Source organism: Cervus canadensis, chromosome 20 (assembly GCF_019320065.1).
Source record: "Cervus canadensis isolate Bull #8, Minnesota chromosome 20, ASM1932006v1, whole genome shotgun sequence".
In the NCBI taxonomy this organism is placed as follows: Eukaryota; Metazoa; Chordata; class Mammalia; order Artiodactyla; family Cervidae; genus Cervus; species Cervus canadensis.
The window spans coordinates 56,902,752-56,928,675 of record NC_057405.1 but is presented as its reverse complement, the minus strand read 5'-3'; the positions used below and the strand labels follow the sequence as shown (position 1 = coordinate 56,928,675).

At 34.9% G+C, this 25,924-nt stretch overlaps 1 protein-coding gene across 6 annotated transcripts in view; it reads right to left on the bottom strand.

Annotated features, from left to right (window-relative positions):
* The window catches only part of AFG1L (AFG1 like ATPase), a 189,356-nt gene that overhangs the window by 79,850 nt on the left and 83,582 nt on the right, over positions 1 to 25,924 (bottom strand). For all 6 annotated transcript variants that reach the window (XR_006263997.1, XM_043439635.1, XM_043439637.1 and 3 more), the window contains exon 7: positions 16,611 to 16,669. Coding sequence is in view for 5 of the 6 variants with exons in the window: in XM_043439635.1 (XP_043295570.1) it covers positions 16,611 to 16,669 (59 nt within the window). In the remaining variant the exon portion in view is untranslated. The remainder of the gene's footprint in view (positions 1 to 16,610; positions 16,670 to 25,924) is intronic.

Genomic DNA, 25,924 nt, shown 5'->3' with positions numbered 1-25,924 from the left:
CTATGAAAAATGCTGCCAGGAACATGGGGATGCAGGCATCTCTTGAGAAAATGATTTCATCTCCTCTGAATAAAAACCCAGAAGTGGGACTGCTGGATAATATGCTAGCTCTATTCTTAATGTTCTGAGCAACTTCCATACTGTTTTCCATAGTGGCTGCAACAATTCACAGCCCCATCGGCAGTACGTGAGGATTCCCTTTTCTCCACATTGTCAACATTTATCTCTTATCCTTTTGAGAGCCACTGTTTTAATGGATGAGAGGTGATATATCATTGCCATTTTGATTTCCATTGCCCTGATGTGATTATTGATTTTAAGCATCTTTTCAGATACCTGTTGGCCATTTGTATATCTTCTTTGGAAAAATGTCTATTCAGTTCTTCTGCCCATTTTTAGAAGTAGCCTATTAACAGTGTACTATTGGCCTAGTTTTCCCTTCAGATCTGTTAGTATTTGCTTAATATACTTAGGTGCTCCAATACTGCATGCATATGTATTTATGATTGTTATATCTTGGGATGAATTGATCCTTTTATCATTATGATGATTTTCTTTGCCTCTTATTGCAACTTTTTCATTTAAAGTCTACTTTGATATACGTATAGCTATCCCTACTCTTGGTTTCCACTTGTACTGAATATCTTTTTCAATCCCTTCACCTTGAGCCTGTGTGTCCTTAAAGCTCAAGTGAGTCTCATGTAGGCAGCATATAGTCTGGTCTTTTTTTTTTTTTTCCAATCCATCCAGCTACTCTATACCTTTTGACTAGAGAGTTAATCTATTTACATTTAGAGTAATTATTGATAGAAGAGGACTTATTAACGCCATCTTGTTAAGTTTTATAGTGCCCTTTTCCCCTCCTTCCTCTCTAGCTGCCTTCCTTTGCAAACAGATGATTTTCCTTAGTGGTATGCTATAACTCCCTTCTTTATTGTCTGTGAACCTACTCTAGGTTTTTCTTTTGTTACCATGAGGCTTACATAAAAAATATTATGCATACAGCAGTCTATTTTACATTGATAACAACTTAACTTCAATCACATGCAAAAATTCTACCTTTTTACTACCCATCTTTTTTGTTTTTGAAGTCACAATTCACCTATTTTATATTGTATGCCCATTAACAAATTATTGTTGCTGTAGTTATTTTTAACACTCTTTCCATTAAACCTTTATACTAGAGATAAATGGCTAACACACCACCTTACAGTACTAGGGTGTCCTGAATTTGACTATGTACTTATCTCTACCAGTGTGTTGTATGTTTTCATATGTTTCATGTTACTAACTATTGTCCTTTTGTTTCAGTTTGAAGAACCTCTTTAAGCATTTCTTGTCAGGCAGTTCTAGCAGTAATGTACTACCTCAGCTTCTGGTTGCCAGGGAAAGTTGCTATCTATACTGTATTTCAAAAGGATAACTCTTGGTTGGCCAGTTCTGTTTTAATTTCAGCACTTTGAAATAAAACACATCCCACTCTCTCCTAGACTGTAAGGTTTCTGCTGAAAAATCTGCTAATAACCTTACAGAAGTTCCCCTAGTAAGACACAAGTTTCTTTTCTTTTGCAGCTTTTAAGATCCTCTTTGTCTTTGACTTTTGACCATTTTATTATAAGGTGTCTTGGAGAGGATTCTTTAACTTGAGATTGTTTGATGACCTAGAAGCTTCATGAACATGGATATATAAATCTCTCCCCAGAACTGGGAAGTTCTTAGTCATTATTTCTTTAAATAAACTTTCTACTCCCTTTCCCTCTCTTCTTCTTCTGGAACCCCAATAATTCACAGATCCTTTTGAAGGTATCTCACAGATTATGGAGTCTTTCTTTTCTTTATTCTCCTCCAACTGGATAATTTTAAAGTTCCTGTCTTCAATCTCACTGATTCTTTCTTCTCCTTGATCAGCTGTAATACTGAATATTCTCTATTGCATGTTTTTTTCATTTCATTCATTGTATTCTTCAGTTTCACAATTTCTGCTTGATTCATTTTTTATGATTTTTATCTCTTTGTTAAACTTCTCACTTTATGCATTTTCTTCTTGATTTTGTTGAATTATCTTTGTGTGTGTTTTCTTGTAGCTACTGAATTTCCTTAAAACAACTATTTTAAATTCTTTCCGGAGTAAATCTCATACCTCCATATCTTTGGCATCAGTTATTGGATGATTTCTGTAATCCTTTGGTGTCACACTTCCTTGACTTTTTACGTCCCCTGATGTTTTGTGCTGTCTTCACATTTTAAGTAGCAGTCATCTCCTCTTAGCCTCACTGATGCTAAGTCATGTCTGACTCTTTGTGACCCCATGGACTATACAGTCCATAGAATTCTCTAGGCCAGAATACTGGAGTGGGTAGCCTTTCCCTTCTCCAGGGGATCTTCCCAACCCAGGGATCAAACCCAGGTCTCCCGCACTGCAGGCAGATTCTTTACCAGCTGAGCCACAAAGGCAGCCCAAGATAACTGGAGTGGGTAGCCTATCCCTTCTCCAGTGGAGCAGCCATCTCCTCTGCTGCTGCTGCTGCTAAGTCGCTTCAGTCATGTCCGACTCTGTGCGACCCCACAGACGGCAGCCCACCAGGCTCCCCCGTCCCTGGGATTCTCCAGGCAAGAACACTGGAGTGGGTTGCCATTTCCTTCTCCAATGCATGAAAGTGAAAAGTGAAAGTGAAGTCGCTCAGTCCTGTCGGACTCTTCGCGACTGTAGCCTACCAGGCTCCTCCGTCCATAGGATTTTCCAGGCAAGAGTACTGGAGTGGGTTGGTCATCTCCTCTAGTCTTTACTAATTGCTTTATGGACAGAAATATCTTCCATCAGGCCTAGTAGAGATGTCGAGGCTTTCTCAGACCTTCTAAGGCTACAGGACTTCCCTGATAGCTCAGCTGGTAAAGAATCTGCCTGCAATGCAGGAGACCCTGGTTCGATTCCTGGGTCAGGAAGATCTGCTTTAGAAGGGATAGGCTACACACTCCAGCATTCTTGGACCTCCCTGTGGCTCAGCTGGTGAAGAATCCACCCGCAATGCAGGAGACCTGGGTTCGATCCCTGGGTTGGGAAGATCCACTGTGGAAGGGAAAGGGTACCCACTCCAGTATTCTGGCCTGGAGAATTCCATAGACTGTATATAGTCCACGAGGTTGCAAAGAGTCAGAAACGACTGAACAACTTTCACTTCACTCACTACTTGATCATTCTTGCTCCCTCCTGTGGAAGAATTCTTAAGCTTGTATGCCCTCTGTGGATCCTGTAACACAGCAAGCCCCGTGCTGACAGCCTCCCTTCTGTTTTTCCAAAGATAAGACTAAAGCTCAAATTTGTGGTCTCTCCCTGGCCCACATTTTCAGGCTGATTTTCTAAACATGCTCACAAACCATCTGCCAAAGCTCTCTCTCACTAGCACCATTAGGGGCACTCACAGGGCACTAGTCTCAGAGTTGGGGGGTGGGACGAGAGGAAGCACATAAAACCCTGGAGATGGCTAGAGCCACGTGAGGGGGATGTGTGGGCAAGCTGCCCCCCATAGCTGGCAGGCAAGCTTCTTGAAGGCGTCCATGAAGCAATTAGTAGGATCCTCCTTCCTAGAATCCTATCTGCTGCTCTCTCAGCCTCTTCTCATGCTCCCGGCACGCAGCTCACGTCCAAGAAGACCTCTCCTGGCCCCAAGCTGTGCTGCCTGTGGGAGAGTGATGTGGATAAAAAGTCAAACTATTTCTCTTACCCTCTCCAATGACTCCAAAGTCATATTTGTTTTTGCTCCCACAGTGTGCTGGAACTTCTCCACTAAAAATCTGGACATCCACAAAAGCTCTCCCTTGTCCTTGGGTGATTGTTTAAGATAGTGCGTCCAGGGGCTCCCAGAACTCGGTCAGGATGGCTGGAGTTGGTTCATGGCCACTGTAGGGTCCACAGCAGAGACCGAGGTCTATATTTGTGTTTCCTGACACACGGGTGGGCAGTGTCCTCCCAGGTTCCTTGGTGTATGGCGCGGAACCTCACAAAGTTACTTCTGTCTGTGGGTGGATGCCAAATTTTTGGCGGTGGAGTGGGGAACACGAACACAAGGTATCTTACTTAGCCTTGGTGCTGACGTCAATTCTCCACATTCCATTTTTAAGAGTGGTTACTCTTGAGGAGGAAAGTAGTAATGAGATCAGGGTGGAAGGTGGGAGAAAGTGGGGATAGAGTGGTGAAGGGGGAGATTTCAATATGTAGTGTATATATATGTTCTACAATATGTAGTGTGTATATATATATGTATATATATATACTATATATACACTAAACTGATGTTTGGACTTTTTAACTTAACACATTCACTTATCTTTCATGAAATTGTATAAGAGGAAAGATCTTACAGAACTCCATGTATTGTGCCCAAATAGTGGTGCCTGGAAAAAGCTGATAGCTATCTTACTGAAATCACAGCTATTATACATTTCCAGCTTTGTCATAACAAACAGAATTTTAATTAATATTCCATTGTTCTCCCACTATTTATTTTATCCAAGAAAACCAGAGTTCTCATTCTGGAAGTTAAAAAAAGTAAATCATAAGAATGACATACAACAGACTAGAAAAAGTCGATGCATATACCTCTTGAGAAACCTTTTTATAAGCATGTGAAGTGAAAGTCATTCAGTCATGTCTGACTCTTTGCAACCCATGGACTATGCAGTCCATGGAATTCTCTAGGCCAGAATACTGGAGTGGGTAGCCTTTCCCTTCTCCAGGGGATCTTTCCAACCCAGGGATCAAACCCAGGTCTCCTGCATTACAGGCAGATTCTCTTTACCAGCTGAGCCACAAGCAATGCTTGCTACCAAATACAAACTGCAGCTCCTATAAGTTTTCATTTTCTCCCACAAAAAGGAACTGTGTAATACATTCCCCGGTGAACAGGAACTTCCCACTATATATGCAGTTTTGCAAACTCTATTTTTTCAAATTGAATATATTTACCCACAATATTTTTCCTTCTCCTAAACAAATAATCAGAGGTAAATAACTTTTCTATCTCAAAACACATAACTGCACTATAAATACACAAAGTCCACGATGCATACAATTCATTCACACTATAATCACAACTTCCAGAATAATAAGAAAAATGAAACCTCAATAATGTATTTCTATTTTCAGAGAGTTCATTATTAAGACTTTCAGTAACCAGTTATAAATATTCTAAGCTCTGGTTCTGCTCTTCATTGTATTTGCTCAACTATTTGTCACTTCACTGTTCATTAGCACTTTTATTTGAAGATGAAAAGAGGAAGGGAAAGAAGACGAATTCAATCTTTCAGCTTATTCTTATCACTTATAAAAGATCTGAAGAGTAAATTTTAAGCTATTAGCTAAAACAATATTGAGATATCACTATATTTAATTTATCATTGCATATAACCAAAGGTAGATTAATAAGGTAAATTATACTTTTATAAAGGATAGAAAGTTCCTTATTGATAAAAGCAACTGAGAATATAATTAATTCTACCCAATGACAGTAAGATTATAATATATAAATATAATGAATATATAACGTTAGTACACACACACACACATACACAGTGCAACATGGTTTGGAAGAAAGAACTCTCAATAAAAAGCAGGAAGCCTAGACTTGGCCTTGTCAGTAGCTGGGTGGTCTTAGGCATGAGTCAATTACCTCCACTGCACCACAAGGTGTAAGCTAAATGTTTCTCCTTCAAACTGACACCCTGTAGGTACACACACATATACACACTTTTATTTACAGGCAAGGCTGGTACTCACTAGCTCATGCCAGCATGGCAAGACTGACTGGTCAGAGGCCAGCACCTGCTCTGACTGGTCTGTCAATGCTGTGCCAGTGTCTGAACAGTGTGAATTATCATCCTATTTACAGCCACCCCCAAATTACAAAATGTCTAACATGTATATCCCTGTGTTTGCAGTATGCCTTCCACACACCATGAGGATATTCCAAAGTTAAATAGACTCTCCTTAACCTCCAGTTAGAATTTAAGAGTACAATTCCTTTCCTACTACCTTTCTCCTCCCTCAAAAAGAGTTTCTGTACATTTTCTGTTCTGTATTTCTCACCTCTCACTACTCATACCGTACTTAGTTCCACCTCAGGTAACTTCCCACATACACCGAAACTATTTTTAGCTTTCTTCCTCCGCTTTCACCTTCTCCCTTCTAAACCTTGTGCAGTTTTCTCCAGAAAGCCTCTACTTCATTCCAATTAGAGCAAGATAATATCATAAGCATGATTATTAAACCAAGAATGATGGTAGTGATACATCCAAATAGAGAAATTAAAAGGCAAAACACACAAACACACAAAACAAAAAACAAAACACAAAGAAAGCAAAACAAATTTTTAAAAAAATTTTAAAGGCAAAACAAAGCTCCAGTTTCATCCACCTTCTGAAATTTGTAGACACTTAAAAGGAGTCCATTCAAAATTCACACAAATTTCCATTTTATTCACTCATCCCCCATAATTACCAGCATTATAGAAGGTAGAAAACTTATTTAGAACTTGTGGCTTTAATACATTGTTGTTTTATATAACTGTTAACATTATAATCTCCCAACATACAGTTAATCATTCTTCATTCATTTTGTACTGTAGCATGATACTTTTCCTATATTATAATTATTTGCTGGTGTTTCTAATTCCTTGACTAGAATTTGATTGATTTCCTTGATGTCAGGATTCATCTCAGGACAATATTCCTTACTATAACTTCAGGGACTAAGCACTATTAAGTGCATGTCAAAATCTAAATATTGTTATGTTCTATTTTATCTTACAAAGGTATATTTGAGCTTCTTGGGCAATCACACTTCTGTAGACTAGCTAGCCTAGGACTTTAACACCACATTTAGAACAATGTCTGGGACAGACATCTATCATGGTTCAAAATAAATAATTTACAAGTAAACTTCTGAAACAATCACTCTGAAAATTCATAGTATGATTAAAGGCCTTAGCAATCTTGTAGTCAAATCTCATCATTTACAGGGAAAAAAAGTAAAAAGTAAAAAAAGTAATATCAAGCAGATTTCAAGAAACTTGCCCAAAGTCAGTGACAGAGCCAGGTTCACAACAGACAGCCTTCTTAATCCATTATTTTTTCTGTTATATCATGGAAACCATGTAAATATGTGATATGACTACATGGTTTCTTCTACTTTCAGTTTTAAGAATTTTAATAATTTAAGTTATTTTAGACATTATGCCAGAGTTTATTTAGTTGATGAGCTATATCTTTATAATCTATGAAACCCAGCAAGTATTATTCATTCACTATTGGCTGAGGAATACACTAAAAGGACTTCCACATGTCTTTAGAAACAAATTACAAAATTTACATTTAATAACCACAAAAACAAACTGAACACTAACCACAGATATTAAGGGTACATTCTAATTACACATTAAGAAGTCTTTTCTATTAAGTCTAATTTAAGTGCCAATCTACATTCTGTTCTTATTAATTTTATGTGTTTGTGTGTATATTCACTGTCTCAGTAACCTACATATACTATTTAACACCAACTTAAAAATGGGAGGTAAAGATCAGTTACTACAACCAGTAGTAAATAAATATATAAAGTATTTTGGACCAAGCACCATTGAAATACTATAATTTTGAGAAAGAAGCTAAACTTATTATAGCAGAAAAAGATTTCTTGGATATCTTGAAGGCTTAAAAACTTGGCCAAACTATTGTTCAATATGCGCACAGTTTGCGTCTTCATGCTCAGATGTTGTTGAAACAGCAGACTTAAAAGAAATAATGTCAATGAATCCTACCAAGCACTATACATGACCTCTGGGGTAATTAGCAATCATTCAAAAGCAACAAGACTAAAATGTTCTATTCTTTATTACTGTCAGCTCTTATCTTGATCAGCATTTTAATAAAGATGGTTCGTTTCTAAGACAGTTTCATGAATCAGTCATAATTACATTCTGACATGCAGTGAATAGTAAAGCAAAACTAAATATCACTTCATCAACCTTTCTAACCTTTATGCAAGTATTAACTGTAAATAATTTTTACACAATCCTACAACAGAAAATCTGCATATTTCTTAGCTTTGTACATACTTTACCCCAAATGAATTTCCTGTGACCTATACCTGAAAAACACAATCAGCCATAATTATCCAGTTTTGTGAGATGTTCAGGTGTTGCCTTTCAGAGTTCAAATCAACTTCAAGTATAAAAGGCTACTTTATTCTACAAATGGCACAATATACAAAATGGGTTAAGTAGCCAAAGCATCTCAGAGCATTGTGGCTTGAAAGAAGTCTATCCAGAATCAAAATGTCAGAACAAAAATACACTAAAGCAAAGCAGCACTTATAAAAATAGATTCATAGATTACACATTAAGAAATGGATCACTGACAACTACTGCAGAAAATCTTTTAAATAAAATATGTTAAAAGAAGAATATTAATTAGAAGGAAATCTGAACACTTAAGTATCTGAAGGGCAAATTTTTTAAAAATACAATTCAAAAAGAGCTGATGGAACAGGGTAAAAATGAATCAGAAATATAAACTTAGAGATGCTATTCTGATATTGAAGATAATATGTAAAGTATTTTAGCCACCCCCACCAAATACCTGATTTACACTAGAGTTCTGAAATAGCTAATTTCTTTTTTTGCTGAGGACTAATTTTTTAAAATATTTTAGATAGTCAAAGTAATGTAATTCAACTACCAGAATAAATTGTTACTACATTTTAGATGATTTACTGTCTCAGGTCTTAGAAAACTTGAAAATAAATGCAATGCTTTCTCAAGGATATTTCTTGTGTTTCCAGTAGTAGATATAGAATACCCATACAGAACCAGATTCCCAAACCTGGATTTCCACTAAGTACCTCAAGTTAAGTAAAGTTTATGGCAAATCTACTGAGTGACACTTTTAAGCCAAACTGATTTCCATTTAAGAACTTAACTACAGTGAAATAGAAACATAGTTATCATTTTACTTTGTGTAATTTCAATTTGAAAAGTAAGTTCTTTTGAAAGTCAATCTGAAATCACTATACATTTTCTCTTACATATTATAAAGCAACCTCACCAGACTGTTACCAATATGAGGCAAAAAGTAATATAATAAGCATCTTTTACACATGGAATTAAAAACAAAAAAAAAATAAGTCTTTAATGTGGTAATTTTTATTTGACTCTTCTATTAAGTTTTCTTGATCATTATTCCTTTCTCTTATTGGAGGCACAAGAAAAGAAGAGAAAAGAAGTTTTGATTCAAGAAAACAGATTTCCCAGAAAGGAAAAAAAAAATGTGATTAAGATTTAAACAAAAGCTAAAGATGGCTTCCTCTGAGCACTGATGAGGTCTGCTGCTACCTCATTACTAACAACTGAAAACTTGTGATGCATTTTGTTTCAAGAGAATCCAAAAGTCCTTGCTATAAAGCAGACAGAGGGGTGCGAATCCATTCACTCTTTCTGTATCACCACCATTATGTAAGCAGTATAAAACACTGCCTTTATGCTGCCAAGCCACAATGACTCTTCCTACATCAAAGGATTTTCACCACTAGGGTTTTTTCTTCAAAATTTATTCAAGCTAAGGGCAGAGAGACAACAATTCATACACGCTAATTACGTCTAATTATCTATTCCCTTTTCTGACCAGCTCCGGCCAGTGTTATTTGCTATCTGGATTTCTCACAACCTCCCTTTGCCCTGTCCATCCAGCCCAACAGTGAAGGCTTTGAAGAAAACAGTCATGGCTTTTTAGAGTTTTCTCAATATAGAGTTCAAGCAAATTAAATAATTATTCTGTTAGTTTTGACACATTTATGCGTTAAATATGAGGACCTCTTGGTTAATTTGGCAAATTCCTCACATCTCTTCATGGCTGGAATCATAGTAACACCCTCTCTTACAGGAGCTTCTCCTCAGGCTTTCTTTTCATGATCTAAATGAAATGTTTATTGGATTAAAGTTCTTCTCTGCAGACCTCCATGGTGGCCTATGACAAAGAGCTTAAAAGTTCTATTAATTGGCTTGAGTTTTCAGGGAGGGGAAAGGGAGAATTTTATTTCACATTACATCACTAGCCAAGAAAATTGCCACATGTAATTAAACTAATTTGTCTCATGAGTCAAAGAAACAACTAATTCATATTTAAGACACACTTCCCTTAAACCATTTTCGTCATCAAAGAATTGATTTCTTGTAATTTAACCAAAAATAACTATTTATTATTCTAAGAGAAGAGAATTCAAAACCTAAACAGTACGTGTTTTACATACAAGCAATAGCTTGCTATATTCCAGTTTGATATAAATATGTAGTTATATATATTTTATACATAATTATGCAGATACAAATATATATTTAAATATTTTATGGGAAATCATTATTTTCATTTTATATAAGACATTTATGGGAAATAATATTTTAAAAGGCATATACCCCAAGTTATGTTTACATAGGTAGGCTCAGACTAATAGAAGGTATACATTCTGGTATGAAGATGGACAAGAATTACATTTTAAGTCCTATAACAACAATTTTTATTCTAGATACTTTTTAATTTCATGGACATGGCACAAAACACTACTACACATAAAGCTTAGTGCTTGTACTGAAGGCAATTTTTAAAATATATTTTTTCCTCAAATATATATAAAATGGGTTTATAAAAATATCTCAGGTAATTTACTTACTTTATTTGCCTCAAACTTGGTAACTATAGGAATATTTTACAAGTCAAATAGTAATTTTTATATCTTAAAATATTAAATACTAAAATTCAAATGAATACTTCGGTGATTTGTAGGGGAAAGCCAAACTCTTTTCACTTTTGGAGTTCAGTTTACTACTTTTGTTCTGTTTTTTGTTTCTTTCAATCTTAAGTATTAAAAAGCCAACTCATAAGTGAAGACATTATCACACTAACAAAGGGTTAATCCTTGCTAGACTGACTCAGGTGACAACACAGTAGAGGTCAGCGGGGCTGACACTGACCTCAAAGGCTGATTCTGATTATTTAGCCCTGTGAAAGCTCCAGTATTGAAAGTGGTAATGAACAAACTGACAAATCAATTTCACCAATGAAATGAAAATTGTGGCAGGAAAAAAATGGCAAACATACACTTAGCAAGTCTATAAATCCTAATGCAGGTGGCTGAACAAAGGCTGAACACTGAAGCACTTTATATAAGGGTTATAGACAATTTTGCTCAAGTTTATAACTAGAGATCACACCATGGTAATAGCCTCCCACAGTTCACAATAGGTATAAAATCCCTCAGAAAAAATTCCTCAGGAAACAAAAACACAAATGCTAGTACATAGCTAAATTTATTTTAAGTTTTAAATAAAGGATGCATAACAGCTTAGAAACATTAACAACCAAGTAGAAGAAATGAAGTCATTGCTTGAACAATAAACAAATATTATAAAAATCTAATAATAACAAAACTATTCCTACCTTAGATTACAAAGTATTTTTATGTACTGCATATTTCAACTCAACAAATGTTAAACTAAAGCAGATTATAATGCTTTCGAAAGGGGCAATTCTTCATCAGGAAAGGGAAAATTCACATTTTTAAATGTTAATGCTAGTATCTTGTTTTTTCTGATTTCTTCATCTGACACATCAAAGAGAATTTTATACTGTCAAATCCCTTGTTGGTTATTTTTTATCAACTTACAGTTATCATTTCAATAATCTATTAATCATCTAACTCACTTAATTTTAAACAGAAATAAAAAACTTGAGAATTAGTTTTCTAAAATGTTACTATCAATGAGAGTTAAAGTGCTATATTATTGACAATAGAATCTATCACCATGTGGCAGAAACACATTTTTATATTGTATAAGAATATTTCCCAGGGGGAATTACTTTAGATTTGTCCATACTGTTAAACAAAATAAGAAAACCATAAAAAGAAAGTTAATGAAATTCACATGGAGTTTTTTTTAAACTCTAAAAATTATGATAGCATTTATCTCTTTCAGGGCTCATTACAGAATGAATTAAACAAAATGGGTGATGTGGGTGTAAGTGATGGAGTGAACAGAGAGATTTTTTTTTTAACCCAAACAGAAAACATCCTCCAAAATATCATAGAGTGCAAAATTTGGCCAAATGGGAAGAGCAGTGTTTGCCAGGCAATCCATTTATCAAGGAGGCCAATAATAGTCTAGATGAAATTAACCCAAGAAACTATTCTTCTCAGGACCAAAATACAATTGGTCCCCTTTTTCTTTTAACCTAGTAGTTTCAAATAATGCATGCAATGCAGTGAGATTATGTTCAAATATTACTCAATGCATGTACACTTAAGACATTATTCTTTTTAAATGTATACAACAGAAGACATTCTAAGAAAGCTGATCCTAACAAAGCTGATATTTCTCAGGTTACCAAATTATTTGAAGCTGATGCTGGACCACTCACTTGCCTTTAGTTTATCAAGCATTCTCCCTTCAGTCAACCGTTTATCCAGCAAGTTCTCAAAATGTCATCTTCTCCAAGACCTACTAATGAATCTATGCTGACACATGTTTTCCACCACATAAAACAAGTTTATAGAAAACAAGTGCTATTTATGTGTTATTTTTAACAGTTGTTTGTTTCTCTGTCCTTTGTATATTACATAGATTAGGGGTAAGAAATTCTTTAAAGAGCCAGAGAGTAAACATTTCAGGCTTTAAAGACCATACTTCATTGCCACAATTACACAACTCTGCAATGACAGTGGGGAAATAGAAATAGACAACATAGAAACAAACGAGCATTAAGCTTTTCAATAAAACTTTATTTACAAAAACAGGCGCAAGCGAGATTTGACCACTGCCTGTAGTTTATTAACCCCTGGTATAGATTATCAGTTTACTCTAAAATACTGCAGTGCAGAGACTGAGACAGATGTATTTAATTTTATAAATTGGTGCTATGTAGATACCAACAAATGCTCTCACAACTATATCTGTTCACATACTTAAAAAGAATTACCTAGGCTTTATTAAAATCAAGACAGTATGACAAAACCCACTACAATATTATAAAGTAATTAGCCTCCAACTAATAAAAATAAATGAAAAAAAATAATAAAATAAAATCAAGACAAAGATTCTTCAAGAATAAATCATCAAAATCAGAATATTAAGTGGTATGAAGCTTCAAGTAGGTACGATAATAATATTAACCATCTTTTTATATAAATAAGGAAATGTTAACTGCCAAAATGTTTTTTTTTTAATACGTACATACAATACAAAACATACTCTGCTATTATTTTGGGCGAAGGGAATCTGAGTTTTAAATAAAATCCCAAGCCTCAAGTAAACAGAAGAACAGTAGTTACTATTTATTCTATGAAAATTCAATGAGCTAAGTACTAATCACAGCATTTTTCATCTATATCATTCTCATGTTTTTCCCATGTGCCTTTCCCTCCATGTTGAATGCCCTTTCCTGCTTTGTCTGGTAACTAACTTTTCATAACCTGATCTTTGGAAGCACTCCTGACATGTGCCATGTCCTCTACTCAAACTGCTAGTGTGGGCTGAGGTCTCTTTTTTATACTCAGCATTCTGTAGTTAACTTAATTACAGAAGTTCACACATGAAATGAAAAAAAAAAACTTAATTGTCTGATTGTAGACAATACCCAAGACACTATTTAATCAAATTCAGAGACCACCACCAATATTTTCTTACCATAATATCTCCATTAATAAGTTATTAATTTTGACTGGTAGGGCAAAATCTTGGTTTGTTCAGGAAGCTTCATGAGGATTGCAATTTTTGAATTACCATATATCCCAAAATACACATTTTGGGCTTGGATTTTCATAACAGTGCAGTTGACAAGAGGGCACATCTATTCTTTTTCAATATAGTAAAAACTATTCTACACTATTACAGAACCAACGTTAGGTGAAAAAGTCTCAGTCTAGCTTGATTTTTTCCCCATTGGTTCTTCTACATAATTGTAGGATTCTCTATCCTTTAAGTTCAGTTTTACACCAGAGGAGCACATTATTCTTCTATTTTATCTTTATATTTTCTTTTTTAGAAATACAAATTATATGAATATTTGATCTGTTGTCTAGTTTCCATACTAACACCTTCTCTGTAATAGTTTTTAATTTCTGACTATTTTGGCTTCATTTTGTGTGATTTCTTTTCATAAGTCTGATCTCTTTATCACTGGTTTTATTTTCAGTAGTGTTGATTCTTTGACTTACTTTTAGTAAGATGCTTTTCACTTTTTAACGGGTCTGTCTTCAGTCTTTTCTTAGCTCTGCCAGCTTATTCTTCATTAATCTTACAGTTTTTCATCTCTGGTTTCTTATTTCATTGGTACCATAATTTTAGTTTCTTTTAAAATTTAGCAAAGTTTTAACTGAAAACAATCTCCCATTTCCTGGGATAATTCTTCTAAAGCAAGTTTTCATGTGTTTTTACTTGTTTAGTTCATGCCTACCTCTCCCCCATCTACTCCTGATACTTCCTTCTTATTGCTGCCATTTCATTTTTTTAATAGTCTCTACATGGAACCCATGTTCAGTTCATTTTACCTTCTGCTGATTTCTCAGTTTTGAATATGGGTAGTCTTATTCAGGTCTGCTGATTTTCTAGGAAGGATGGATGAAAATTTACTTATACTAAAAACAGTTTTTATTATAAAAATAATTCATTATCATTCCAGAAATCTTTGAAAGGTCTAAAACAGATAATTTTAATCATCTATAATCTTATCATTCAGGAAAAAAGTTCTGTTTACATTTAGGGATATTTATTTTCAGTATTTTCTATGTATATATATTATTTCCAAGAAAAGTAATAAATACACTTACATTGTATTTTTCCACTCGTATTATCCTTGAGCATGATTCTACATTATCACACAATTTTTAAAAATGTCATTCTAAATAACTATACTATATCCCCTCATGTGACTATACTATAATTTACTTAACAAATCCTCTAAACATGGGAGAGAAAGACATTCCCATCACTGCTTTCTTTTTTCTTTTTACAGTTATTCCATTTATATTTTTGTATCTATGGAAAAATATGGCTCTGAGTTTCCAAATAACAAAAAGAAAAAAAAATTAAGGGTAGGAAAGGGAAGGAATTAAACTCAACCTGGCCAATTTTGTTGCCTATTAGCAATGATATGTTAAAATATCACAAAAACTAAGGTTTGGGGTTTAAAAAAATGTACAGCTACAAAGATGTCTGAGAACCTTTTAATTTGTTTCATTCTGTGAGCCTTCTCTTTATACTTTGTGTGTTTTACGCTATATGAAGAAACTATTTTTAGCATCTGCTTTTCTTAGCTTCCCAGTTTATATTTTGGTATCTACATATACCACACTACTTTGGATTCCCAGGTGGAGAAAATACTGCAAATCTACCTTCTCCTCAAATGTAAAATAAGAATATAAAGGGGAAAAAATTATTAACAGCATAAATTTTCAAAAAGTACTTGTTCCTATATCTATAAATATCTCAGAGAAATTAAAATCCTCTGGGAACCTAAAACTGGTCAAGGAAACAGATGTTTGGATCGCACAGGGAATAAAGTTTGGCACTAACAATAGCTCCCACCGAAGTATATTTCAAAAAGATTGTCTAACTACATCTTCAGAACATTTGAAGATAAATGCTTTTACTCCTTCTTGGTAAGAATTTTTGAGTTTTATGTCTTTTAAAAAAAACACAGTTCTATCCTTTCTTTGGATATGCTTTTATGGACAGTGAAAAATGTTCCTGAGAATTATAGGAATTATATTTGGGCATATGTGCTTCTTTTTGATACTTATCACATTCTGCTTTGAGTTAGAGGTATTTGGGTACATAGTATATACCCAACTAGATTATAAGTGACTTGCAAGAAACACAACTTGCTTAATGATTATATTATCCATTATACCTAATGTAGTACTTTGCACATAGTAGGTTCCTAATAAATATTGGTAGAATGCATAATTATTAAATAATTGCATTAAAAATTATTAAAATTAACAGTGAAAAAGGTGGCTACTTTATTCCTAATCATATAGTATTGAAGACTATTTTAAACTCTATGCAGTGATGATACACACAAATATTTAAACTATGTGCCTCAACTTGACATAATTTCATGATAACTTGATGGCAATCACATTTAAATATATTAGAATATTTTTGTAATAATGCTACTCTAAAATAGCAACATTAATAGCTGGGAAAACATGTTAATGGCCATTAACTGGAAGGAAACAAGGAACATTAAATATTTTTTCAGAAATCAATGTATAAGTTCAAACATTCCACTATAATATTTATGAGCAAACCTCAAATTAAAATTCATAAAATGCAAACTATCGAATGTTTCAGCTAGACAATAATTTATACCATATTTTGCAATTTTTCCTGCATACAAATTGATGAATGCTATATTAAAAAGATTTCTTTCTTCTTTAGTATCTTTAACTATTACTATAAATATCAAAATAAATTCTGCTTGTATGTAAGACCATAGTGATCCTGTAAAAGTCCTTAATTACCAATCAATACGATATTAGTCACTGAACACAAGTAAGTGATTTTTCTTACCTTCAGGACAGCTATGAATGGGACAAAATTAGCTCTTTGGAGTCCATTTTTATAGAGATCTGAAAGAAAAAATTAGTATTAGCTTTTCACTTAGCTTAAATCATAATGTTAGGTTATATTTTAGCCTAGCAAATAAAGCTTTCTACCAATGAAAAAGATAAAGTGAAGGAGAATAAAAATAACCAAAATTTGTCTCTATTCTGGTACTATACAAAATTTATTATGTTCTTCGTAATAGAAAAAATTAACAATCATAGAAAGAACATCAAAAGACCTTTGACCAAATTAGCTTTAAACTATAATAAAATGCAAGCAAAAAATTTGGATGATATCACAAATGATCCTAAAACAATAACTCAACATAAAAAGATGACCTATTTAAAATTATTAATATTTGAACACCTAGATTCTATCAGGAAACAAATTATATCCCCCTAATCTCACCCATAATAAAAGTTCTCAGTACAGAAAACTGTAATACAATGCCTTTTAAGAAAACACACCAATAGATAGAACTGTGTATGTATTTGTGTCAAAGTTATATATTTGCCATTAAAGTAAATAACATTAGGGACACTCTACTTTAAAAGAAACAACCTAACAACTTCCTTGGTGGTCCAGTGGTTAAGAATCTGCCTTCCAATGCAGGGTATGCAGGTTCAATCCCTGGTCGGGGACCCAAGATTCCACATACCACAGGGCAACTAAGCCTGCGTGCCGCAACTAGAGAACCCGCATAATGCAACTAGAGAACCCGCATAATGCAACTAGAGAACCTGCATGCCATAACTCTGAGCCCACGTGCTACAACCAGAGTAAAACCTGTGTGCCACAAAGAGCCTGTGCACTGCAATGAAGACCCAGGGCAGCCAAAATTGAAGGAAAAAAGGAAGAAACTACCTAAAGATTAAAACTCCATTCTTAATAGACTATAAATTTAACATAGTTATATATCATAAACAGGTAGTTTTTACTGTCTTAGAATGGTGCTTTATATATGTGCATGTGCCATGGTTTACGTTCATACACATATAGCTAAGCTAAGTGAAGTCGCTCAGTCGTGTCCGACTCTTTGTGACCCCATGAACTGTAGCCTACCAGGATCCTCAGATCATGGGATTTTCCAGGCAAGAATGCTGGAGTGGGTTGCCATTTCCTTCTCCAATATACACACATAAACACACATTATTAAGCACCAGTAAGTGGGAAAAGGAAACAAATTTTAAGCTTTGCATACTTTTTGTTAAAAATGTGGAGAACAGTGTGGAGATTCCTTAAAAAACTAGAAATAGAACTGCCATATGACCCAGGAATCCCACTCCTGGGCCAAGGAAACACACACCAAGGAAACCAGATCTGAAAGAGACACATGCACCCCAATGTTCATCGCAGCACTGTTTATAATAGCCAGGACATGGAAGCAACCTAGATGTCCATCAGCAGACGAATGGATAAGAAAGCTATGGTACATATACACAATGGAATATTACTCAGCCATTAAAAAGAATACATTTGAATCCGTTCTAATGAGATGGATGAAACTGGAGCCCATTATACAGAGTGAAGTAAGCCAGAAAGATAAACACCAATACAGTATACTAACGCATATATGTGGAATTTTAAAAGATGGTAACGATAACCCTATATGCAGGACAGAAAAAGAGACACAGATGTGTAGAACAGACTTTTGGACTCTGTGGGAGAAGGCGAGGGTGGGATGATCTGAGAGAATAGCATTGAAACATGTATATTACCAAGTGTGAAACAGATCGCCAGCCCAGGTTGGATGCATGAGACAAGTGCTCGGGGCTGGTGCACTGGGAAGACCCAGAGGGATGGGATAGGGAGGGAGGTGGGAGGGGGGATCAGGATGGGGAACACATGTAAATCCATGGCTGATTCATGTCAATGTATGGCAAAAACCACTACAATATTGTAAAGTAATTAGCCTCCAACTAATAAAAATAAATGAAAAAAAAATGGAGACTTGGAATATTTTTTCAGAAGGTTGAAATTTTATTGTATATTAAACATTCCTTTTAGGAAATTCCCTGGCAATCCAGTGGTTAAGACTGGGTGCTCTCACTGCCGAGGGCCCAAGTTCAATCCCTGGTAAGGGAACTAAGATCCCACAAGCTGCATGGCACAGCCAAAATAAATAAAGCACTCCTTTTAAAAGTCAACTCTATAAAGTAATAAGATTTAAAAAATAAAAAAGTATAAAAATAACAGTAAAATCTTCCAAATGATAGAAATTACAAGTTAATGTCTCAGTTTTCCTTTTTAAGTATTGCATTATGGGCTCCTTTCTATATTTTCTTGTTTAAAGAAAATTTGATAACTAAGATTTCAACTGCCACACTTACTTCTGGAAATAAAATATGGTCATTAGAAAACATTTATTCTCTTTAGAAAAATATTCATCATAACATCATTATAGCAAAGAAAGTATTTGCATAAGCTCTTTGGTTAATTAAGGACTACAGGCTTTAAATTCAGTTACATTTAAAATTTTTATTTAGTGATATTACAGAAAGTAAGATAATGCTAGCCAGACTGTGAGGATCTCAAAATTCAAAATGAGCTCTTTTTTTCCTATAATCAATACCTCGAATGAATAAAATGGGTAAAATGTAGGAAATGGGTTTAAAGTAAGATGTTTTCCTAGTCTTCCCTAATTATAAAGTTGCTGGGGAAGGTGCATAAAAATACTGCTATATGATAAGGAGTCAACAGTCATGATTGCCAGTAAGTAGTAAAAATAAAAAATGAAATAATTTTTAAACACACACAATGTTTATAGCAGCTCTATCATAACAGCTAGAAACTATAGCTTTATCTGTAACAGCCAAAAACTGGAAGGAATCCAGATGACCATCACTAAGTGACTGGACAAATTCTGGCACATCTGCATATTGAAATAGTACTCAGCAATAAAAAAGACAAACTATCTATGCACACCAAAAAACAGATGGATCTTAAAATAATTATACAAAGTAAAAGAAGTAATACCCTCCACCCCTCAAAAAAAAGAGTACCAGACTGTGTGATCCCATGTATAAAAAACCCTACCAAAAGCTGACTCATCTATAGCAATACAAAGCAAATCAGTTTTCTCAAGAAGGGACAGATTGGGACAGCGATGGCAGGGAGAGATGAAAAAAGGGAGGAGGAACACTGGGGATATGATGGAAATGTTAATTATATTGATTGTGGTGGTGATTTCACAGATGTATACCTATGTCAGTATTATTGTATTATTATTGTAATATTGTATTATTATTGTATCCTTTAAAAATGTGCCATTTATTGTATGTCAATTATGACTTAATAAGCTCTTTGAAAATTTATTAGGGAAAGAAACATACACAACCCTAGTGAATATCAAAAAAATGAAATGTTATAGAATAAAACTAAAATATTAAAAAAAAAACTAAAATATTACACTAATGAAAGTTTATCTCTGTTAAGTAACTTTTTGGCTTTTGGTCTTACCCACAAAATATCTTTTTGAATGGACATATAGAGCACACCCTAAGATGTAGCTCCTGAAGGAAGGCAAGGCAACCCACTCCAGTGTTCTTGCCTGGAGAATCCCATGAACAGAGGACCCTGGCAGGCCACAGTCCACGGGGTCGCAAAGAGTTAGGCACAACTGAAGCAACTTAGCATGCATTCATGCAGGATGTAGTTTAATAGGCATGCTCCGTTCAGAAGGTCAATGGCAATGAGAAATGTAAAGGCCCACTTGTAACATTCTTGATTAGAAGATTTCCACTGAGCAAAATTAAAGTACAATAATAATGCCTTTAAATCTTTGAGATTTAAGTTTTAAAGGTTTAACTTTAAAAAAATCAGCCTTTAAAAGGATATATAATTCAAACTTCATGATCTGGGAAGTATTTTCTAAACAAAATTCTAAACAGAATTCATTTGGCTTGAAAACCTTTAGCTTTTTATAGGACACTTAAGTGAAAAAGGACTGTACTCATGAAACTGAAGAGTTTTTTGCAATTCAAATATTATGCTAATTATCAATACAATAGATACATCTCTTGGAATGTTATTTAGCTACCAGAATTTTTAATATTTAGTTGTTTAATATTATTTTTCTCAGACATAAAGATTTTGTAATACACTTAAATCAACATTTGTCATTATTTACTAAATAGCATTTTTAAATTCAACAGAAGTTCTTGCCTACAATTTTTAAATGATCACTAACCAGAGCTAAATGAGCACTTGGTCATATAAGACAGAGTACTGGAATCATGGGACATTCATTTTTTGAGAATGGTATAAGGACCTCTACATTCTCCACAGTGAATAACTGTAATAATACTTACAGATGAAATACATGCAAAGAGGACTTTTAAAGTAATTACAAGGATCTACATAAATACTTTGGAGATGCCCACGGACATGTAGGTCTTTTCCTTAAAAATCCAGTGTCAAAACGACCAGAATGAATAACACCTATTTATATAAGAAATAGGCGTTTTGAGTAAGAAAAACTTTTAAGATAGGTAATTAAAAGGCGTTTTCCTAAAAATTAACATAAAATACTTATATGGCTCTATGGAACCAATCTGGTTTACCCTTCCAGGAGACGCTTGTCTTAGTGTAGATTAAAACAAAATGGCATCTTTAGGCCATGTAAGCAGGAAGAGCTACTCGGCTTCTTTTAAAAAATCTAACTGGAGTTCAAACACTATTATACCAACAGTACAGATATTATAGTGCATTAAATATGTCCATTTGATGGCATATTACAATTTTATAATCAATTCAACATACTTTCATGTATTCCTATGACTTGCACTGAAATGAGTGCTAAAGACAAAAAATAAATAAAAGAAGGAACTAACATCTACAGAATATCTAGCAGGAGTCAGGCAATTTGCTAGACATTTCACACAAATGATAATCTTAATAAACCTACACAGCAAATATTTCCACCTCCATTTTACAGATAAAGAAACTTGGGGGAAAAAAAAAAGAAAAGGAAAAAAAAGAAAAACAAAAAAGAAACTTGACACTCGGAAATTTTAAAATAATTTGCTGATTTCCAGCTAGTAATTGGTATATCTAGAAATTTCAGAGGAAGATATTTAATGAGACTTTTTCAGAACCACAGTGTAACCAGTTGGACTTGTTGCAGCTGACAGACACAAGCAGATCATAACAATGATATAAGGTATAAAAGGATACAAGGTATAAACATAACATAAAGAATGAGAACTATTCATCTCATCTGGGTTCAAAGGCAGCTTTGCAGGTAACAATGGGACTAGAGTACCTTGGAAAAATAATCAGGGTGCCACCAAGCAGAGAGAAAGGAAGGGTATCCCAGGCAGAAAAGTGAGCCCAGAGGATGACTTGACTTTCTTTTCTATACCATCTACTGCTCAAACCCACATTTTCTAAGAAGCTTTCCTTGAATACACTATTGCAAGCAGATTTTAAGAGTGGCATTCCATAATGCTAGTCCTGGTCAGCACAGCTTTGTATAAACACAGGACACCAGAAAAAAAGGGACAGTTCTGAGAATAGGAAACTTACGCACTCTGTGCCTGGAACATAGGAAACCTAAGCATTTATGCACAAGGAGGGGGAACCCAAGCAAAGCCTGGCTCAGATTCCCCAACTGAGTAGATGGGTGAGAGTCTAGGGAAGAAAAAGTAGCTAGAGTTCACAGGGCAGTCAGTGTACCAGAGAAAAGAGAGCTGCTCAGTGAAAAAAAATGCTAAAGACAGGCTGAGGGGCCCAGCTGAGTCCCCAGGGGAGTACTGATCAGCATATATGTGTGAGGAAGCTACCTAAAGCCAAGAAAAGAATCATTCCAAAGTACTCAAGGAAACCATCACTGGGGCTCACACATGGCTAGGAATAGTGCCTGTCTCTACCAGACAGACTGGAAAACTTCTAAATTTACAGGGTACTGAGCAGAATATTGAGAAGGGATTTATCTCAGTAGCAAGAAAAATTAGTCCTAGACTAAATATGCTCTAGTCCTGCCATACAAAATTTAAAAGCAATAGCTAAAAGAATCAAAGTGTTTGTAAGAAAGAGAATAGAGCTCAAGAATGTAGATAGGGATATAAAAATATCCAATATCCAACCAAGTAAAATTCATATTGTTTGACATCTAATAAAAAAAAAAATTACCAGGCATGCAGGGAAACAGGAAAATATGGTCGAGAACAAAAAGAAAAAAATCAGTCAACAGACACAGACCACGGAATGACACAGATAATAAATTTAGAAGGAAAGAACATTAAAACAGTTTTGCTATATTCTATGTATTCAAGCAGCTGGAAGAGCAAGCATATCAATAAAGACATGGAAAATATTTTTTAAAAAACTGAAGAAGAATTTTTCAAGATGAAAAATATGTGAGACAAAAAATCTGCTGGATGGGAATAACAGCAGATTAGATACTGCAGAAGAAAATATTAGTGAGCTTTAGATCATAGCAATAGAAAATAGCCAAAGAAAGCACACAGAGAAAAAAGATACATTCCATACAGAAGGATTAGAATGATAGTAACTTCTCACTTGAAACAACACAAGCCAGAACACAGTGGAGCAACATTTTTAAAGGTCAAAAGAAAAGAAACAAAACTGTCAACATATGATTCTACTCTGTACAAAAATATCTTCTTAAGTAGGGACTTTCTGTGACATACAAAAGCTGAAAGGATTCATTCCCCAAAACACCAAAACTATAAGAAATCTTTTAAAGAAGTCCTCAGGGAGAAAATAATATTGAATGGAACCTGGAACACATAAAGGAGTAAAGAGCACCAGAAATGGCAACTCTGGGCAAACATGAGCCTTTTAAAAATTATTATCTAAATCCTTTTAAAAGATAATAATATAAAGCTAAAATAATAGCAATATATTGTGGGATTTATAACATGGAAGTAAAGTATATGGAAACAATAGCACAAAGCTTGGAAGGAGAAAAATGGGTATATACTATGGTAAGTTCTTCTGCTATACCTGAAGCAGTCTAATATCACTTGACGGTAGACTGTGTTAAGTTAAGCATATATACTAAAATCTCCAAAGCAAACCATAAAACCTTATATAAAACTCCATAAAAATGAAATTATAGAGTATATATTCCTTTGTATTAGGCTGCTTTAACTCATTCTAACCTTTCTAAAATTCATCCATGTTGTTATGTGCTCATTCCTTCTCAATGCTAGTGTCAATAATGTGTTTAGCAACACACATATTTAAAAATCTGAAAGAAAAGTTAGGGTCATCTACACATTTATTGTTGTTGATGATAATTTACCACATGTATCCTTGGCTAATATTTTGAATGAAAACTGCTTTAGAGAAGTCAGGAAGATGAAATCCTATCCATCAATTCTATGAATAGTCCTATAAATTGAATCCATCTTTTTATTCAAATAACTGCCAGCCCCCATTTTAGATATCCTATGACATTTTAAATGCTGCAGTTCCCTATAACAGTGATAATGGGGGTCCAAGGAAAAAGCTCCACAGGATCCTTTAAAAAAAGAAAAGAAAGAGAAACAACAAAATGTTACATAAAATCTTGATTACAAAAATACTACCACCCATACACTTATATATTTACTTTCAGTAGGTCAAACACCAATGAAGTAGTTTTTCACACCAGAGTTTCATTTTATACACAGAATCAATGAATGGAAATATCATGACTGGAGTCTTCAATGAGAAAACAAACCTTAGGTACTTTGGGGAATCCCTGTGCACAAAGATGACCCCAAAGCAGTCAGGCAAAAACTAGTGGCAGAGACCTTGACTCTGGTTAACTTTTAGAACCATCTATTTCATTATCAACTCTGACAGGCTGAGGCTCAGCCAACAGCTTTCACTTTGGCCCTAAAGGGTGTCTTTGGAGTCTCAAGTGTGTGTGGGTGCTAAGTCTCTTCAGACTCTTTCTGACCCTATGGACTGTAGCCCTCCAGGCTCCTCTGTCCATGGGATTCTCAAGGCAAGAACAGTGGAATGGGTTGCCGTGCCCTCCTCCAGAGGATCTTCCTGACCCAGGGATTGAACCTGCATCTCAGACATGGAATCAAACCCACATCTCTTATGTCTCCTGCGTTGGCAGTGGGTTCTTTACCACTAGTATCACCTGGGAAACCCTGTAGTTGTGTATGGATGTGAGAGTTGAACCATAAAGAAGGCTGAGCACTGAAGAATTGATGCTTTTGAACTGTGGTGTTGGAGAAGATTCTTGAGAGTCTCTTGGACTGCAATATCAAACCAGTCAATTGTAAAGGAAATCAGTCCTAAATATTCATTGGAAGGACTGATGCTGAAGCTGAAGCTCCAGTACTTCTGGAGCTCCTGATGTGAAGAACTGACTCATTGGAAAAGACCCTGATGCTGGGGAAGATAGAAGGCAGGAAGAGAAGGGGACGACAGAGGATGAGATGGTTGGATGGCATCACTGACTCGATGGACATGGGTTTGACCAAGCTCCAGGAGTTGGTGATGGACAGGGAAGCCTCGCGTGCTACAGTCCATGGGGTCGCAAAGAGTGGGACATGACTGAGCGACTGAACTGAACTGAGGTTGTCACAGAGCAGTGGCTTTGGGTCTCCTGTGACGTGTAGCCAATTCCCACCAGCTATCTATTTTATATATGATAATGTATATGTTTCAATGCTACTCTCTCAAATCATCCCACCCTCTCCTTCCCTACTGTGTTCAAAAATCTGTTCTTGATGTCTGCATCTCCTTTGCTGTCCTGCAAGTGGGATCATCAGTACTATCTTTCTAGATTCCATATATATACATTAATATACAACATTTGTCTTTCCTTCTGACTTACTTCACTCCGTATGACAGGCTGTGGGTTCATCCACCTGATTTGAACTGACTCAAATGCATTCCTTTTTATAGCTAAGTAATGTTCTATTGTGTATATGCACCACAACTTCTTTATTCATTCGTCTGCCAATGGACATCTAGATTGCTTCCAGGTCCTAGCTATTGTAATAGTGCTGCAATCAACCTTGGGGCACTTGTGTGTTTTTCAATTATGGTTTTCTCAGGGTATATGCCCAGTAGTAGGACTGCTGGGTCATATAGTAGTTTTACTCCTAGTTTTTTAAGGAATCTCCATATGGGCCCTTTCAATTTGCATTTCCACTAACAATACAAGCACATTCCCTTTTCTCCACACTCTCTCCAGCACTTATTCTTTGTAGATTTTTTAATAATGGCCATTCTGACTGGTATGAGATGATACCTCATTGTAGTTTTGATTTGCAACTCTCTAATAATGAGCAATGTTGAGCATC